This window comes from Notothenia rossii (genome assembly GCF_949606895.1).
Source record: "Notothenia rossii genome assembly, chromosome: 5".
Lineage (NCBI taxonomy): Eukaryota > Metazoa > Chordata > Actinopteri > Perciformes > Nototheniidae > Notothenia > Notothenia rossii.
Window position 1 is genome coordinate 74314383 of NC_136903.1, and position 18888 is coordinate 74333270.

Genomic DNA, 18888 nt, shown 5'->3' on the forward strand with positions numbered 1-18888 from the left:
GGCAGATGTTTGTTGTCCCAAACAATAGCTGGGGATTCTGGGTAGTGTAGTGTCTTCGGAAACTGTAGTGTCTAAACTCCTAAAAAACTATTTGTTTCTCTGAATCGAAGGTCAAAAACACAAAAGCATTGTACACAATTTAAGCCAATCAATATTGTGTAATTAACAAGGATAAACTGATGTTTTTTAGTGGATGAGTAATGCAGATATCACTGTGTAATAATTTGACAGTGAGGGGAATATATCCGGTTTTATTATGAAAACTTTGAGACCGGAAAAACTGTTTTCACCCACGCTTTTTTCACATGGAAGCTGCATACACGTTATCCTGACGAGACCTCAGATCATCTTCATAAATATCTATCAAACTATAGATCCTACACCCCCACTGGACGTGGATTCTAAAAGTACAATATATACTTCTCGCTAGAAATCTAATCAAAAAGCATTTTAATGGCCAAACTATTCTACAATTTAGGATTTTCCAGAGAGGGTTATTTGTAAATAAACGAATAAACGGGAGCATGTTGTTTCTTACACGACCACTGGTGCTACCTATGGGTGCTACACTTTAAAACGTGGCTATGGGTCGTAATCTAAGCTGCTTAAACAATCAAACTATTTGGTCGTTTTTTGTAGGAGGACAGGCTGCTCAGGTAACAAGTCTTTCAACCAGGGCCTCGAGGTAACTTCTTTTTTGGTAGTTGCCAAGATTGACTGCCTCTCTTCTCCACTTGAGGCGTATTTGCAGTAATTTCTTAAGTTACCTCGTAGAGGTCGCCTGCTGGGTCCATCTTGGTGTGAGTCTTCTGTCACGGCTGGAGGGCAAGGTAGACAGGACCGAAATGCAAAAGGTTGAAAATCAGAAAATCCTTTAATTGCGGAACTAGGCCAGGCAACAAAGTAAAATAAGGCAAGGCAAAACATTAAATCCCTCTGGAGTTTACAGTTAATCATGCAGCTTTTACTCATGAAAAGCAATAACTCTACTTAAACATCATCATGTGTTATTTCATATTGTAGTTATTGCCTGTACAGCACTTTGGTCAACTGAAGGTTGTTTTAAATGTGCTATATAAATAAATAAAGATTGAGATTGATTGAGATCATGGTTATTTACAGCTACCACATCAATGCTGTTGTGTAGACTTTTATATAACTGTTTGTGTGTTTGTGTGTGTGTGTGGGGGGAGCATGTGTGTGGGAGATGTTGATACAAGAGAGAGAAAGAGGAGTTTGACCTTTTAAACAAATGTGTGTACACATCATGTTGTCCTTGTCTGTTTAAGTTCAAAAGACAGTTTGATCTACGAGCATTTCATTCTGGTGGGAGCCATCATGGAGAGAGCTGTGCTGCAAATCACCCTCTTCGGGCTGCTGCTGGCTTTGGCTGCGACACAACTGAACAAGGTGAGGACACAAAACCTAATAGAACAGCATGCCACTGCAATGAAACTCAATTTATTGAATACATCTATTAAGTAGGAACATCTAGGGATTTTTTGTAATTTAATTAATCAATGGCGGCAGTTTTTATTCTCCACGGGAGGCTATTCCAAAATGTAAGCAAACGTTTACACAAAGTAAAAACATATGTCACATTACAATGCAGGGCTAGCTCAAAAGCACCACAGAACTTGATACAGTCTATTATTTGAGAAGGGAATAAGAACCTCCTTATTATGCTTACTGATCTCTTTTCCTGTAGCTTTCATTGAGTTGGACAGCTATGTTTAATTTCCCAAACATGGCAAGTCGCATAGCATGTGGACTCTAGTTTGTTCATACTTTTTAGTTTTTTCTGATATGTGCTTAACCCTTGTGTTGTGTTTTGGTCTGCCGTGACCCGTTTCAAGCAACATTTGCATAATATCTACCCTCTAGTTTTTTTAATCGGAAAAAGGCTTCATGATGAACTCCACAACAACTATATTAACATACCAAAACTGATTTTGACCATTTTACCCAAGTCTGAAGTTCCCTCTCAAAAAAAGTGTATAATTTGGTGTTCGCGTCCGGGAAGTCCCAGCAGTGCATTGACCTGTTGTGGGTGACTCTGGGTCAAATTTGGCCCAATCAAGACTCATCTTTGACTTTAAACACCCCAACCCACCCCTTTTTTCGTAACACAATTTCAATCAATATTTTATTGTAGATCATATTACTGACTATATCATATTTATCTTGTTAATTACAAAAATATACATACAAAAATTATCAAATTAAAGTATTTCTTAATGACAATCTAGAATGTGGGAAGAGTTGGGGCGGCGCCCTAGCACCCCTATTGGCTGGTGTGAATGTGCAGGGCCGTCCCTGGCCAACATGAGGCCCCACGCAAAGTTATATAATGAGGCCCTCTGTTTCTCGAGCCTCGACGGGGGGACGGGGGCGTGGAGTGCTAGTGGAGCCTCGCAGCGGCGAAACCGCGCCGCGCCACATTAATTGCACCGCATGCGCATAAGTGCGCCACAATTTTGGCTCCCTCCCCAAGATGAGGCCCCCTCCGCAAGGTGAGGCCCAACGCAGTCTGCGTGATCAGCCTGTAGGGAGGGACGGTGAATGTGTATTATTCATACTGTTTGGCAGTAAATATGTGAACACAGTCACATTGGGGGTCACATTTTGAGCACAAAAGATGGACCCCTTGATGTTGTTCATGATTGTTGTGATGTGTAGTCAAAACAAAAAAACGAAATAAGAACAAGAGCGGGGTGATTCTGCAGTTAGCCCAACAAGACTTTTATGATGCCATCCACCATTAGATTTTCACCATGACCTGATCTTTGGTCAGCTGGTCTTCAGCCAGCGTGATTAGCCAAGCCATTTAAATTATTGTGAAATGTTCCTCCTGCTTTATTTGTTTAGGACAACTGGGACATCTACAGCTTTCACATCAACTCCACAGTGACCAGTCGTTATGCAACCACTGTCATGACGAGCCGCATGGCCAATCGTATGGACGAGTCAAAGGAGATAGAGTTCCACGTCCGGATTCCCAAGAACGCCTTCATCAGCAAATTTAGAATGTGTGTTAGGCAAACATGTTTACAGGAATTTGCACAGAAATGATTTTACATCACAGAATAAAAATAATAAATCTCAGGCTACAAAAGAGTACGCATACAAATTACACATTTCCCTTGGTCTTCTTCAGGTTTATTGATGGCCAAGTGTACGATGGCGTTGTGAAAGGTAAAGAGAAAGCCAGGCAGCAGTACACTGAGGCTGTGTCCCGCGGACAAAGCGCCGGACTTGTCAGGTACAACAGATCACGTTTTTGACATGTCTTCTAGATGGTATGTGTGTCCTCTCGAGAACGAGGGAAAAAACATATTTTTGTATGACTTGTATGAAAATGTGTTAAACATCTTTGCTGTAAAGTCTTTCAAATGAAACAATCTGAGAAGGAAATATTCACCTTTGGTTGATCTAATGTTACACCCACAATAATTTTATAACCTGTGATTAGGGTTTATACATATAGGTATTATTTTTGTTTAAATTGTACACAAGACCGAGGGGGAAACCACTGTTTTAATGCAAAGTTGATCATCTCGTTGCAGTTCTGTAGGGAGGACCCTGGAGGAATTTAAGACCTCTGTGACTGTGGCTGCTCACAAAAAGGTCACCTTTGAACTCACATATGAGGAGCTGCTGAAACGCAGGCTTGGAAAGTACGAGCTGCAAATCCACGCTCGACCCATGCAGCCTGTGAAAAGCTTTAAAGTGGGTCTCCCTTGATCTATTCTGGAAAAAAATACTGTGGCAAAACATGTTCAATATTTCTAACTATTTTTAATGTATTTCATTTTGCCAGGTTGATGTGCACATTCATGAGAAATCGGGCATCAATTTCGTTGAGGTTAAAGGAGGACTAGCCCTGGCTGATGCCATCAACAAAACACATGCAGACAATGAGGTACATCATAAGATAAGATAAGATAGTACTTTAATGATCCCAATTTGGGACATTCTTTAAATGTCCCAAATTGGGATTTAGCAGTGATTAGAACTTTTGTATTTAACTCAGATTTGACTTTATTATGATTTATATTTAACCATTTAGCTACATATATAATGGCAATGTACATTATACATTCTGTCATATGGCTCATACTTTTCTATTTTTATAGGTCTACTGTTGCACTCTTTCAACAGTTTTCTATTTCTGGTTTGATCTTAAACTGCATATTGTTGTTCCAGTAGTGTGATGCAGTGATTAGATGTCAGTCTTATCACATTTAACAAGAGGCAGAGGATTTTTGAAGAATAAAACCTGCTCATCAACTTCTGTGTCACTAAAAAGTCTGTAAAGAGAAGCAGTCAGTGCCTCTGCATCAGGCACAGCAAATGTTTTGTCTCTGTGTCCACTTAAAATCAATTCAAACACCATGACAAAATTCCATCAGATTAATGATAAAAACCTAAAGGACATTATACAACTTCTGAAATCCTCCTCCTGCTGCCTTCATATTATTCCAACAGGGTTTTTCAAAAATGTTTTTCCTTGCATGGCCTCAGATCTACTTCATATAGTAAACAAGTCTCTTCACTGAGGTGTTTTTCCACAGGCCCTGAAAACTGCAGTCATTAAACCACTCTAAACCAATCTAGACGCTTCAGTAATGAACAATTACAGGCCCATATCAAACCTCCCATTTCTAGGTAAAATCATTGAAAAAGTAGTCTTTCAACAGTTGAGTAATTTCTTGCATTTAAATAACTGTTTGGATGTGTTCCAGTCAGGATTTCGTCCAAACCACAGCACTGAGACTGCTCTTGTAAAGGTCTTCAATGACATCCACTTAAACACAGACAGTGGCAGAACTTCAGTGTTAGTATTATTAGATCTCAGTGCTGCGTTTGACACTGCACAACATATTACTAGACCGACTAGAAAACTGGGTGGGACTTTCGGAAACAGTTCTAAATTGGTTTGAATCCTACTTAAAGGACAGAAACAACTTTGTTTCTATAGGTAAATACAAATCTGAGTTGACAAATATGACATGTGGGGTTCCTCAAGGCTCCATCTTGGGGCCTCTTCTCTTTAACATCTACATGCTATCACTGGCTCAGATAATGAAAAACAACAAAATAAGTTACCATAGCTATGCGGATGACACACACATTTACATAATCATTTCACCAGGAGACTATTCTCCAGTTAAAACACTGAGTAAGTGCATTGAACAAATCAATGACTGGATGTGTCAGAACTTTATCCAATTAAACAAAGACAAAACTGAGGTAATGGTCTTTGGAGCCAAGGCAGAACGTATAAAAGTTAGTGCTGAGCTTCAGCCTGCAATGTTCAAAACAACAGATAAAGCCAGAAATCTAGGTGTAGTCACATGGACCTGAGTTTCAACCGTCACATTAAAACAGTTACTAAATCAGCCTACTATCACCTAAAGAACATATCTAGGATTAAAAGACTAATGTCACAGCAGGATTTGGAAAAACTTGTCCATGCTTTTATCTTCAGTAAACTGGACTACTGTAATGGTGTCTTTACAGGTCTCACTAAAACATGTATTAGAAAGCTGCAGCTGATTCAGAACGCCGCGTCTCGAGTCCTCACTAACACTAAGAAAGTGGATCACATCACTCCTGTTCTGAAATATTTACACTGGCTTCCTGTGTGTCAAAGAATAGATTTTAAAATACTGCTGCTGGTTTATAAAACACTGAATGGTTTAGGCCCAAAATACATTTCTGACCTACTGCTAAATTATGAACCATCCAGATCTCTCAGGTCTTCAGGGACTGGTCAGCTTTCTGTCCCCAGAGTCAGAACTAAACATGGTAAAGCAGCGTTCAGTTATTATGCTCCAAATATCTGGAACAAACTCCCAGAAACCTGCAGGACCGCTGCAACTCTTACTACTTTTAAATCCAGGCTGAAGACTTATCTTTTTGTCGCTGCTTTTAATTGAAACTGAGCTGTTGTGTTAATCAGTAAAGTGGAACTTCTGTGTGAACTATTCATACCGTAAACTGCACTGTAACTTTTTATTCATGTACTTTTTTATTCATGTCATGTATTTTTTTCTTTTAATGTTTCTTTTATTATATTTTACTGTTTTTAAATGCCTTTGTCTGAATGTCTTTCATCTTTGTAAAGCACCTTGAATTGCCTTCTGTTGAAAGGTGCTATATAAATAAACTTGCCTTGCCTTGCCTTGTAAAAACCTTCTCCTTCCTGTTTCCAGGTGTGGGTGAACTTCTACCCAACAGAAGACCAACAGAAAACGTGTACCAGCTGTGGAGAGCAGGGAATGAATGGAGATCTGGTTATTGTTTACGATGTCAATAGGGACAGTGGACTGGGAGACATTAAGGTAAAGCAATAGTTCACGTTCTGGAAAACTTTAGTTTAAATGGTCTATTATTTATTTTTGAAAACCACTATACATACTGAAATAAAAAAATATTTTACCATCCCCTGTTGGTTCAACAATATTTGATCACAATCAAACTTTCTTCTTTCCTCCCCCAAGACTTCGGCCGGGTACTTTGTTCATCACTTTGCCCCATCTAGTCTTACCCGCATATCAAAAAATGTTGTCTTCTTGATCGATCGAAGTGGCTCAATGCACGGCAAAAAAATGCATCAGGTAAAGTAATTGAAGAGTGTGAGTTTGTGACATATTGCTCATTTCAGTAAGACAGAACTCTTTATTATATACATATAGACACAAATGAAACACAACATATTACATAGTTTTATACTTGAATACAATTCTTGATCTGTCGATTATGTTTTTTGCACAGACCCGGTTAGCCTTAATCTACATCTTGAACGACCTGTCAGAGGATGACCACTTTGGTCTTATCACTTTTGATGGCAGCATGTCTTACTGGAAACGAGAACTTGTTCAAGCCAACCAGCGAAACCTGGAGAGTGCCAAGATATTTTCAGAAGATATTAGAGAAAGTGGATGTAAGGTTTTTAGTTAAAATGTTATGAAGGGATGAAAACATATCGCAGCAGAACGGTTGTGATACAATTGTTTGTTTTTTTAGCCACAAACATCAACAGTGCAGTGTTGGAAGGAGCCAGTATGCTCAACGCACATCCGAGAGAGGATTCAGCATCCATCCTCATTCTTCTCACTGATGGAGACCCAACAACAGGTTCTTGCGCATAAACACAAGCAAATACTTCAAACATGTTTTATAAGGACCCATGTCCCATGTGACACAGTCCATCATTTTAAAAATGATTCCCCTGCAGTCATTTTCTCCATATCCTCTCCTATCACCAAGCTATGACCTACACTTGTGGGGTATTGAACATCATGGAAATTAAAACACAAATAGCAAGTCAAGTTTATTATCAATTAGCTTTAAGAAATGTGCACCCTCACCATCGATAACTTTGACTAGTCCCAGGATAGTTGTTGGATTGGAAAGTCTGAGTGGATTGGTCTTATTTAGCTGAATGTCCTTTGTCTTTGCAGGGGTGACAGATCTTGAACAAATCCAGTCAAATGTCAGGGTGGCTATTGCTGACAAATTCCCACTCTACTGTCTCGGTTTTGGTTTTGATGTCAATTTTGAGTTCCTTGAGAAGATGTCGCTGCAGAACAATGGTGTGGCACGACGGATTTATGAAGACTCTGATGCTGATTTACAGCTGAAGGTATTTGCGATCAGTTGCTCTTATTGTAAATGTGACAATGTTATTTGATGCATTTCCATAGAGAAAATGATAACGGTTGGATGTGGAGTAGTAAATATTTATACATTGTACATACTGCATGTCAACAGGGTTTCTACGAAGAGGTGGCCACTCCCCTTTTGATCGATGTGACTATGAGCTATAATGGTGCCACCAATCTGACGCAGACTGAATTCAGCCAGTATTATAACGGATCAGAGATTGTGGTGGCCGGTAAGATCACTGACAACGACATTGGAACCTTCACTCCACAAGTCATCGCAATTTCGGTAAGAATTGCTTCGCACTGCACACCAATTGTGATCTTCTGAAAGGTTGTTGAAATGTTCCTGTGTATATGCTGACACAATACTTAATTTGGACTATGACAGAGCAGTAAAAAGATGACGTTTTCTAACCCCAACGGCACCGTGGAGTCCACTGGAACAGAGTCTGCCGACCACATCCAGAGGGTTTGGGCCTATCTCACGGTCAAACAGCTTCTGGAGAAAGAGTGAGTGTCATGTACAGAGGCGCGGGAAGGTATTTTGAGTGGGGGTGCTGAGGTGCTGGACTCCAGTGAACACTATTACGAGCGCTATAGAGCACGCACAAAAGCGCGAGCACCAGGGGCGCTACAGTGGAATGTTCTACTGCAACACTCCCCACACACAAACACATAGTACACCCGCCGCAACTGTTACAATGAAGGCTCAATAATCAGCTCACGGCATATAGGCAGGGGTAAAGTGCTATTTTTTAAGAGTGGGGAGCGGACCTCACCTCCTCTAGAGGGGTCCAGGGGGATGCTCCCCCGGGAAGATTATTTTTAAATATTGAAGTTAAAAGCATCAATCTGGCGCACTTTGAGAGCAACATGAAGAGATCTATGGATACATCTCTCAACATCCATATGAAACACAACTCTAATCAGATTTTCTTTTTCTTTATGGATATTTTACAAATCACTCCCCTTTCAAACTGTATTCTTGTTTTACTGCCATATAGTATTTCATAACTGTTTTTCATTTATTCTCTTGTTTTTTTTTATAACTATAATGATCATATGAAGGTGTGCCGCGGAAAATAATCTTTTGAATAATTTGTGACCAAACCGTTTGAGACCCACTGAGATAACTCACCTGAGTCTCTCAGTCTGAGAGGAGAGGACTCTCCACCAGATTGTTGTGGAACAAACAGCTCCTTATGTCCGTTAGTGCAGCTAGCTAACCAGATGCTGACAACACGGTCCCTGCTGCCACCGGTCTCTCTCTCTCTGTCTCTCTGTCTCTCTGTCTGTCTCTCTCTCTCTCTCTCTCTCTCTCTCTCTCTCTCTCTCTCTCTCTCTCTCTCTCTCTCTCTCTCTCTCTCTCTCTCTCTCTCTCTCTCTCTCTCTCTCTCTCTCTCTCTCTCTCTCTCTCTCTCTCTCTCTCTCTCTCTCTCTCTCTCTTTCTCTCTGTCAGAGCTTGAAGGACACAAGCACACTTTTATTTCCATGCAACTCTCTGATTGGTCTGGTGTCTTGCCTCTGTTGCATTCACTGAACACGGGAAATTACAGTCCTACCGTCCTCTCTAGTGTCATGATGAGGTTCACGTAAAGCACGGTTAATGTATTATATTATTGAGGTAGAATTGTCCGGGGCTACAGAAAAAATATTCGGGGCAGGCCAGGCGACGCCACTGGCGAGCACACACACTACAAAGATGTAAAATATTATTTTACCAACAATGTGGAATTTATTGGCAACATATTAAACAGATTATGCACAGCGGGAGCAGCAATAACCGTCAAATAATAATTCAGACAGGGGAGCTCCGCACCGCCTGCCTGCCGCTTGGGGGTGCTGTAGCGCCCTCAGCACCCCCCTTCCCACGCCCATTCATGTCGACCATCATTGTTTCTTGCTGCCTCCTCCTTAGATTCAGACAAATCTATCTACTTGCAATTAATTTGCAGCAGCTGTACCCAGTCCATACATTAAACTTCAAAACTCAAATGCAATGTATATATATATCAGAGAAAACACAAATAAAATTAACAATAAATCGGAAAAGGAGCAGCAGTAAATTAAATTAGACATTTTGCGTTACCTCAAATACATATCCAACTTGAAAACACAAAGACAAGGCAAACATGCAACTTGTAATAGTTTAACTTCAAAATACACGGTATATTAATTATTGATACCACAGTAAACGAAAAATACTTCTCATTTCTAGTCGATTGCAGTGGAAAGAAATTATTATAATTTTATCAAACATAGTGATAGCTCCTTTACATTAATGCTAACACTGACATGATTGATCAACTATCATCAAAAATCTTTTCAGCACTTATTGCCGAAAGAAAAAAGTTGACCAAAACTGTGGTAAAATGTATGTGGGAACATTACTTGTAGGTGAAGGCAAAAAACAACAACATTAGCAAAACATAAAGTTATAATAATTGTAGCTCTCTTCACTACACAGACACAGGTCGGTTCTTTGAAACGGGCGTTTAATCTTGGCGTTTAATCTTGTAGCCTCCCTTCTTCCGTTACGCCGTGAGAACAGCAACAACGAATAACACATATACACAGCCAAACACATTAGCATAGTGTGCTACGCATATATGAATGAAAATATATAAATTAAAACATAAAATAAATAGCTCGTTGGCCGCTTGTTGTGAAAGGAGATTCATCTTTAAAGTTCCTTTTCTGAATAACTTTATCACGGACTGCAGCAGAGCTTCAATAAAAGAGATCAACCCACGTTGAGTTGTCCAGTGCATCAACAAAACACTAGGCACAAGAAACAAACACTCACGCATATTGGTGTAACATATAAAACTAAAATGTATTAAATCATGCCATATTTTAAAGATTATAATATTACAGTACATGAAATAAAGTCTTTATTTATTTTAATTTTATTAATTATCTTATTCTTTTTAATTAAGGCAACTTGGTTACTTCATTTACAATAATCATACTCATGCCAACTCACATGTGTAAACACAATTTGTGACACAGGCTGCTGTTATCTGGAGCTGAGAAGGAGAACATGAAGAGAGAGGCCTTGGAGCTGTCGCTGAAGTACAGCTTTGTAACTCCACTCACATCCATGGTGGTCACCAAGCCTGAAGGAGGGGACACCGAAGTGCTCCATAAACCCAAGGAAGGAGAAGCCCCACAGACAGGGTCAACACATCCAAATATAGGTTATTGTAAGCAACCCAATGTGAATAAAGCAAACACGATGCAAAATCCATTGTCAAGACTTCGTTCTCAGAGCAATTTATTATATCTAGTCAGTCTAAACAGCATGATTTGATAAAAGTTGGTGTATTCACTATGTATACATACAGTTACTAGATTTGATAAGGATTCCTTATTGGCAGGTTGCGGGTAGCGCTTGCATGCCATTGATAGATATAATTTAAAGAACTGGACATACATTTTTTGTTAAAATAATCCACCATCATTTATTTATTTGATTAACGTAAAGGTTGGAAAATGTGTTTCTTATTCAGGTAATTTAATATTACCATTAATTGTTTATACTAGTGTATTGCAACAGAAGAGATGATTTAAGTGATTTATAATGGTTTTGATAAGAGGATCCTGACATGACAATTTTTCAGCAATGCAAGCTCATTTGTTAACATCCAAAAAGAATTAAGGAAATAACTGTATGTTAATATTTGTCATTGTTTTTTGTCTTTACAGCGGGCAGTGGGATACATAACTTTGGTAAGACATACATCTGAATTGGACATAACAGAAACAGTATTGATTAATTAATAAAATGATGTATTTTAATGAATAACATACATTTTGTCTTAAGAGTAAATCTACTGATTATTAGCAGACTAGTATGTTATTTACTGAATAAAATGTTGTTGTTTACTGTATATTAAAAACTGACAAAGCAGGAAACTGAAAACCTATCTACAAAGCAAGAATATTTCAAATTAAGTTTACAAATGTTTTTGAGAATTGATGTTATCACCTTTTTCTTTTTAGGATTTCGACAAGCTTCACCAGGTAATTTGGACCAATTAATAATATACTGTACTTCATACACTTTCGCACAAATAAGCTTTAGAAAAGGAATAATCACATCCAAAAAATGAACAAGAAACAGATGCTAATCTTGACAATATTTCAAACAATTAGTGTCCTTTTTCAAAGTAAACTCACAACTGAATATTTCCTTCACTTTATCATATCGTTCTTCTTGACAGGACCCCCATGAATAACATACACATTGTCTTAAGAGTAAATCTACTGATTATTTGCAGACTAATATGTTGTTTACTGAATAAAATGTTGTTGTTTACTGTATATTGAAAACTGACAAAGCAGGAAACTGAAAACGTATCTACAAAGCAAGAATATTTCAAATGACATTAACAATTGTTTTTGAGAATTTATGTTATCCTCTTTTTCTTTTTTGGAGCACGACAAGGTTTACCAGGTAATTTGGACCAATTCATAATATACTGCACACTTTCGCATTCTAAATAAGCTTTAGAAAAAAAGAAATCATGACCAAAAAATGAACAAGAAACAGATGCCAAAGTAAACTAACAACTGAACATTTACTTCACTTTATCATTTCTTTCTTTGTGACAGGACCCCCGGGATGTAAGATACAATTTCACCTTTTCATTCTAACACTATTAATTATTAATCAATACAATTATGATAATATGATATAACATGAATACAGCATACATGTTTTAAACACGACAAAATGTTTTTTTTTCATGATGTTAAAAATGTGAAGAAGCACTGTAGTTCGTTTGATGCCAAGAACTGATGGTGGAGGAGGATGCATGCTTTAGTATTTCAAAGATCAGCTGTATGGTAGTTTGCATCATAACTTCATTTGTATCATCTGGTATTTTTTCACAGCGTACCCTGGTCGGTCATGTATGAACTAGTTTGCACTTTTCTGACATGAATTATTATTAATATAATTATATACAGTTTACATAAATTAACAGCTATATTGTAATTTGTATCATAACTTTTTCTTTATCATCTTTTTAACAGATGGCTATGGCGCGATGGACTGTAAGAAAGCATTTGAACTACTCTGACCTGATTTGATTTCAATGTTAATATTATTATACAACGTACATAGAGCATACATTCTTTTTAATTAGTAAACATTTTTAAATTAAAACTAAAAAAGCTGAGCAGAAAAACTCTGGTTTGTTTGATGAATATTAAAAACTCTGTGGGATGTACATGCTTGAGTATTTCAAAGTAAATTAACAGCTGTTTTGTAATTTGTGAAATAACTTTATCTTTATAATTTGTTCCTTTTAAACAGATGGACAAAGTAAGATATAAACATATGCATTCTTCTGACATGACACTTTTACCTTAACAATAGTTAATGTTTTGTAAAACAAAAACTGAAGGTGGAGGGAGATGCATGCTTTACTTTTTCAAAGTTAATTAACAGTTGTATTGAATTTGTATAATAACGTTATAATCTTTTCCTTTATAACAGTATCATCAATTCAAACACAAGGTAAGATTTGAATGTGCATCTGCACTGGTCTGACATGATAGATCATTATTTCATTTTCATTATTATAATTATAAACCGCTGTCGTTGTACAACATGAATCAATTCTCAATCATGATTAAACAGCTGTATTGAATTTGTATAATAACTTTTTCTTTCTCATCTTTTTTTCCTTGACAGACATAGGCTTAGGCTCAGCCTCAGGCTCAAGGCGTAGATTAAAAACTGGGCGAGGTAAGACATGCACATCTGCACTACTCAGACATGATAGACACCTTATTTCCTTATAATTATTATAATTATAAATAGCTGTCATTGTATGAAAAAAGCATAAACTCTCAATCATGTTAAAAAAAACTCACTAGACACACTAGTAAAACAAAATCTGAGGGAGGTGGAGGGAGATGCATGCTTGACTATTTCAAAGTTAATTAACAGTTTTATTGAATTTGTATAATAACTTTTTCTTTATCATCTTTTCCTTTTAACAGTTGGGAGAGGTAAGACATGAACGTCTGCACTGCTCTGGTGTATTTAATGTATATCAAAAATATATATAAAAAACTGAGGGTGAATACTTAAGTATTTCAAAGTAAATTAACAGCTGTATTGTAATTGCATCATAACTTTTTCTGTATTCTTTTTTCTGTTTAACAGTATTCTCTGCTCAAACAGGTAAGATTTAGTTACACATCTGCACTTTTCTGACATGAAAGATACACTAAACAGCCGCATTGTGATTTGTATTGATTAATTAATAATGTCTTATATTTTATACTCGTTTTCATACATTGTTGGTAACAATCCAAAAGTTACATGAGAAATAGTTGCTACACATTTTCATATTTCTGCTTATTAAAGTCGAGCCACAATATATGAACTTCCAGTTTCATTTTCAGTTTATCTAAACGTACTGTTTACGACACATTTGGGAGGATGCAAGCTAATTTACAAATCATCCCCATTTCAACGTTTTTGAACAACTGCATCATAAACAAGTCTAATCATCCTTTTCCTATAAACAAGGTAAAGGTACACATCTTCAGCATTGTTACATACACAATTGTTAAATAATAATAATTAAAAATTCATATAGGCCTACTGTCGCATTCTGCATACATTTCAGATTCGACACGATGAGTACATTTAGTTATTATAATTGTTTTTAATTATGCAGCGAGTGGTGGGTACAGCTGGGTGCTTATTTATCAAATCTTGATTATTTAAGAGAAAAAGTAATTACTGTATCACATTTTCATTTTATTGTCCCTTTTTCCTAAACAACTCCCCAATGTGTGGAACTAGGACCAGGGCAAGGTCTATTTATTTATATATTTATGACAAAGGTTCATCAGTGTAATGAGTAAATGTTGTATCAGTGAGGTCATACAGATTTCTTATCTTAGCTGATGGCCTTCAATAAACATGGTGGGGGTTTTATGTATCTCACCTGGCCTTGATGGATGTGTTCTACTAGTTAATTAGCAGTTCTTCCTTAATGTACTGTGTTATAATCCAACTAAATATGTTCAATTCTAAAATGTCTTTACTGTTCATTCAACAGATCTAACGTTGACACAACGCGACCATACTGTTCCTTTGTTAGGGTTAGGGTTAGGGTTTCATACTCAAGGTAAACTTTTTCTTTGTTCCAATTCTGATCCATCCTTTGCGTTTTGTACAACCACCCTACAAATCCTTCAGGCAGTGCATTACCAGAGTTTTTCTGCTCATTTTGGTTAAACACACGGAATGAGACGATTTTCTCAGAATGTATGCTGTATGTTGTTTCATGTCAGCTTCACACAGGCTGGACAATGTGTTTATTCAGTGGTTTGTTTTGAGGCTGATGTTGGGTGTCAGATCAGATTAGGGGTGTCAATTAACCCACTTTTCTCTTCAATTAACATCCTTAAAATCGTCAAACATCGATATGTAACTGAATTTGTTTAAATTGGTTTAATTTAGATATGGATTCACTTGATATCTCCTTCATTGCAGATTTTGAAGTGTTGGCCATGCTGCCACCTAACAGTTGAGTTTCTCAAAGATATCATTCATGGTAGAATGTATATGAAAACATTACATGTCACTTGTTTAAACAAAATAGCAAACTAATTGTATTCGTTTTTTTGCTACAATGTTCTTCAAATCATGTGAGACTGAGAAAAACATGTCAAAGTCAGCTGCTGAAAACCATCAAAGCATTTGCATCAGTTCAGTCAGACAACTCACGTGTTTCTTTAACATGTTTATGAGAAGCAGCATATAGTTGAGTTTGGCGACTAGGCTCGGGCCTCATCACTCCACAGATATACATAGCACCATGAGTGATGATCAAATAACTAACCCCGAGCCTACAGGTGGAAGCTGGGGTGGAAGCTGGGGTGGTGGTGGGGCAGGCAAGCAGCAGCGACGTGTGTGTTTGTATATATGCATTCTGGGTTAGATTAAGCCAGCCAGGTCAAGATTAATATTATGTGTTTATGCAGTGGTTTGTTTTAAGGCTGAGGTTATGTGTCAGAATGGGTGCATCGATTAATGCTTTTTTCTCTTAGATTTGCACAATATCTATACATTTGGGTAATGTGAATATATGTAACTGACTTTGTTTAAATGTAATTTACAGTTGATGTAGCACCTACTCAAGTTCATGCCACCATTGTGCCAGCAACAGATACCAGTTGAGTTTCTCATCGATGTTATTCATAATAATGTATATAAATACGAAATAGTTAACTAAGATAATTTGGTTTACACTGGAATGTTTCAATATGTGTGACTCTAAGAGCAAAATAAGTGCTAAAAGTCAGTGCTTCACAGCCACAGCTGTATTTACCTTCTCTCAAAAGAGTACTGATCACCACATGCCATATTTGGACAATCATTATGAATTAGTTTATAATTCAGGGCATCATATTTACTCTCACGACAAGGGTTTCCTTCAACTGTGTGACTCTCCTTATCCTTTATTATTCTTTAGTTCCTGTTTCCCATCGGTTTCTGCTAAAAACTGAGAATCAGTCACTTCCACTCTGCTTTGATGTCACTGGAGACGTTCGCCTTAAACTACTTCACCATCCCAACAGCGGTCAGTAAAGCTCCTCTCTGTGCCTTCACTATTTCACTTACATTATCTTTAAAAGCCTAATCGTAAACCTCTATTAGTTTGCTTTTTTTCTCCCTACGTGTAAAATAAAATACTTTTCTTCTCCTTTTGTGTGTATAGTGTAACCCATGATCACCCTTAGTTTGCAGTGGTGGGAAGTAACAAAGTACATTCACTCAAGTACTGTAGCGGTACTTCTACTTCTTGTACTGAAGTACAAGATCTGAGTACTACTATCTGAGTGTAGGAATACTCTGTTACAAGCTAAATTCAAAATGTTACTCAAGTAAAAGTAAAAAAGTGTTGGCATCAAAATATATTTAAAGTACCAAAAGTAAAAGTACTCAAGTGGTCCATTTCAGAATAATATATATGATATGTTTTGATTATAATTATTGAACATTAAAGTGTTCTCAAAGCTGGTAAAGGTGCAGCTAGTTTGAATAACTTTGTATACTGCAGGGTAGCTTGTGGATTTACTCCAGGTGGAACTAAAGTCTGATTTAAGAGTTGATAATATTTCACATCATTAATCCAGTAACTAGTAACTAAAGGTATGACATTAATGTAGTGGAGTAAAAGAACACCATTTACCTCTGAATTGTAGTGGGGTAGAAGTACAAAGTAGCAAAAAATGGAAATACTCAAGTAAAGTACAAGTTTCTCTAAATTGTACCTGCAGTAAGTACAGTACTTGAGTAAATGTACAGTTACTTCCCACCTCTGGTTACTTAATTTAAATATAAATGTCTCACAACATGTTTTGGCCCCTAGAGGGAGTACCACTGGGCTGCAGTACAGTATATTACTTGATACTTAAAGTCAAGTCAATTTAGCAGTGGTGGAAAGTCTAAGTACATTGACTCAAGTACTTTACTTAACCCTTACAGTAGATGCATAAGTGGTTTTCTTAGAGTATCTTTGTAATTACATTTTTTTATCATATCATATTCCAGCTATTCCTCAAAAAACATGTTTTGGATATCATGCCATTCAAATTTTAAATGTAAATGTTATACATTTTAAGAAATCGTAGTTTTTGTATTATGACCCCAAGCTTCCATAAGTGGGTCAAAAATGACCCGCATGCATTTTCTATGGATTTTCTTTTTTTTCTCAAAATGTGATTTCTTTTCCTAAAATTATAAATAGTGAAAAATTAAATATAAAATATTTCTAGTGTGAACCAAAATATAATACTAAATATTATACAAGAGATTTTTCTTAACCAAAATGACAAAAATTGCATAAAAACACATATTATTCTAATACGGGTCCTTTTTGACCCACTTATGGTCCAGTCACTCGTGCATCTAAGGGTTAAGTACATGTTTAAGGTACATGTACTTTACTTGAGTATTGCCATTTAATGTAACTTTATACTTCTTTCCCACATTTGGGTAGCATAAATTGTACCTCACTACATTGATATGACAACAATAATGACATTATTGTACTGGTACTTTTACTAAAGTGAAAGATATGTGTACAGTAAGGATAACAGTGTGATATTGAGTTGAGTTAAATTGTTCCTCTTTTGTATCAGAGCTGTCTGTACACGGCGATCTTGATTCAGTAACGAATGGAGGCTTCAGAAGGATTGTCATCCAGCTCAATGCTGACCTGTATGTTGATGTTGAAGTCAATAAAATCACCGTGAGAGAGGGAACGAGAATGACACACCACACTGGACAGGATCCCATCACAGCTGGAAGGTGACTCTAAGTAGTAATGGCAGGAATCTTGCCTTCTTGTTTTTCATATTTCAACATATTTCCTTAAATATTAAACTTCTCCATGCAAAACAAGTCTGAAAGAAATTAAGACAAGCTGCATGTTTTTTCTAGTTGGACAATTATTAGGCGGGACAAGGACATCGATGTTGCTGGTGGGGACACACATTTGGTCATCTTAATTCAGGGAAAGGACGCTCAATCATTCCTCTGGCCCGTTTTAAGACAGCAGTCATCGGATAGCGCTGAAGGAATTTTAGGTGGGTAAAAATGATGAGATTTTTGTATGATTTACTGCAATGTGTCCTTGAAGGCCAGCTATCTTCCCTACTTGTTTGCGTTCTGTGTCCAGCTCTGAATCCAGTTTATGAGGAGGTGCCACAAACTCCCACCACAAAACTTAGGATCAAAGACCAGGAGATTGACGTTACCAGGTATATTTTAGTTGGTTTTAATAAAAAGATATCTATCTATCTATCAGTATTATTACTATTACAAGTATATGACTATTTGTGCCTTTGTTTTCCAGGGACAATGCTGCTGACTACAGTATTTCCCCCCCCCTGACACTGGACTGCTGGCTCCTGTCGGCCGACTCTGCCCTGCAGAGACGCCTGGAGGCCTTCATAGTTTGAAATGAAAATTATTCAAACACAAACAGATTAATCGGGGAAAAATGCTTTCTAGCTTTAGCTAAGATAATCAAATAAATATTATCCAAGCTCATTGGTTGTTTTTGATGAACTTAATTAGATGATATTTATCTAGAATTTATGGTAACAATGGTTTGACTAATATTTTGAAATTAAAATGTATTTCTTAAAACATTTAAATCAAGAACATATAGTG

At 37.1% G+C, this 18888-nt stretch overlaps 1 protein-coding gene across 15 annotated transcripts; it reads left to right on the forward strand.

The window, feature by feature from the left end:
• Positions 1-1254: 1254 nt before the first annotated feature.
• LOC307038992 (inter-alpha-trypsin inhibitor heavy chain H3-like) lies at positions 1255-18765 on the forward strand. 15 transcript variants are annotated; one of them, XM_079680693.1, is made up of 26 exons: positions 1255-1410; positions 2869-3029; positions 3158-3262; positions 3567-3729; positions 3821-3922; positions 6219-6347; positions 6507-6623; positions 6781-6949; positions 7033-7143; positions 7470-7651; positions 7780-7959; positions 8062-8183; positions 10686-10879; positions 11382-11405; positions 11679-11699; positions 12115-12132; positions 12291-12302; positions 12573-12590; positions 12714-12734; positions 15166-15231; positions 15827-15880; positions 16181-16288; positions 17853-18021; positions 18154-18299; positions 18392-18473; positions 18569-18765. In XM_079680693.1, the coding sequence occupies exons 1-26, from the start codon at positions 1339-1341 to the stop codon at positions 18672-18674; spliced, it is 2652 nt and encodes an 883-aa protein (XP_079536819.1). In that variant the 5' UTR covers positions 1255-1338; the 3' UTR covers positions 18675-18765. The 15 variants fall into 15 exon arrangements, with proteins under 15 accessions (XP_079536819.1, XP_079536823.1, XP_079536812.1 ...); XM_079680697.1 differs by having other exon boundaries at positions 15199-15231; XM_079680686.1 differs by having other exon boundaries at positions 11679-11698; positions 12111-12132.
• Positions 18766-18888: the final 123 nt, after the last annotated feature.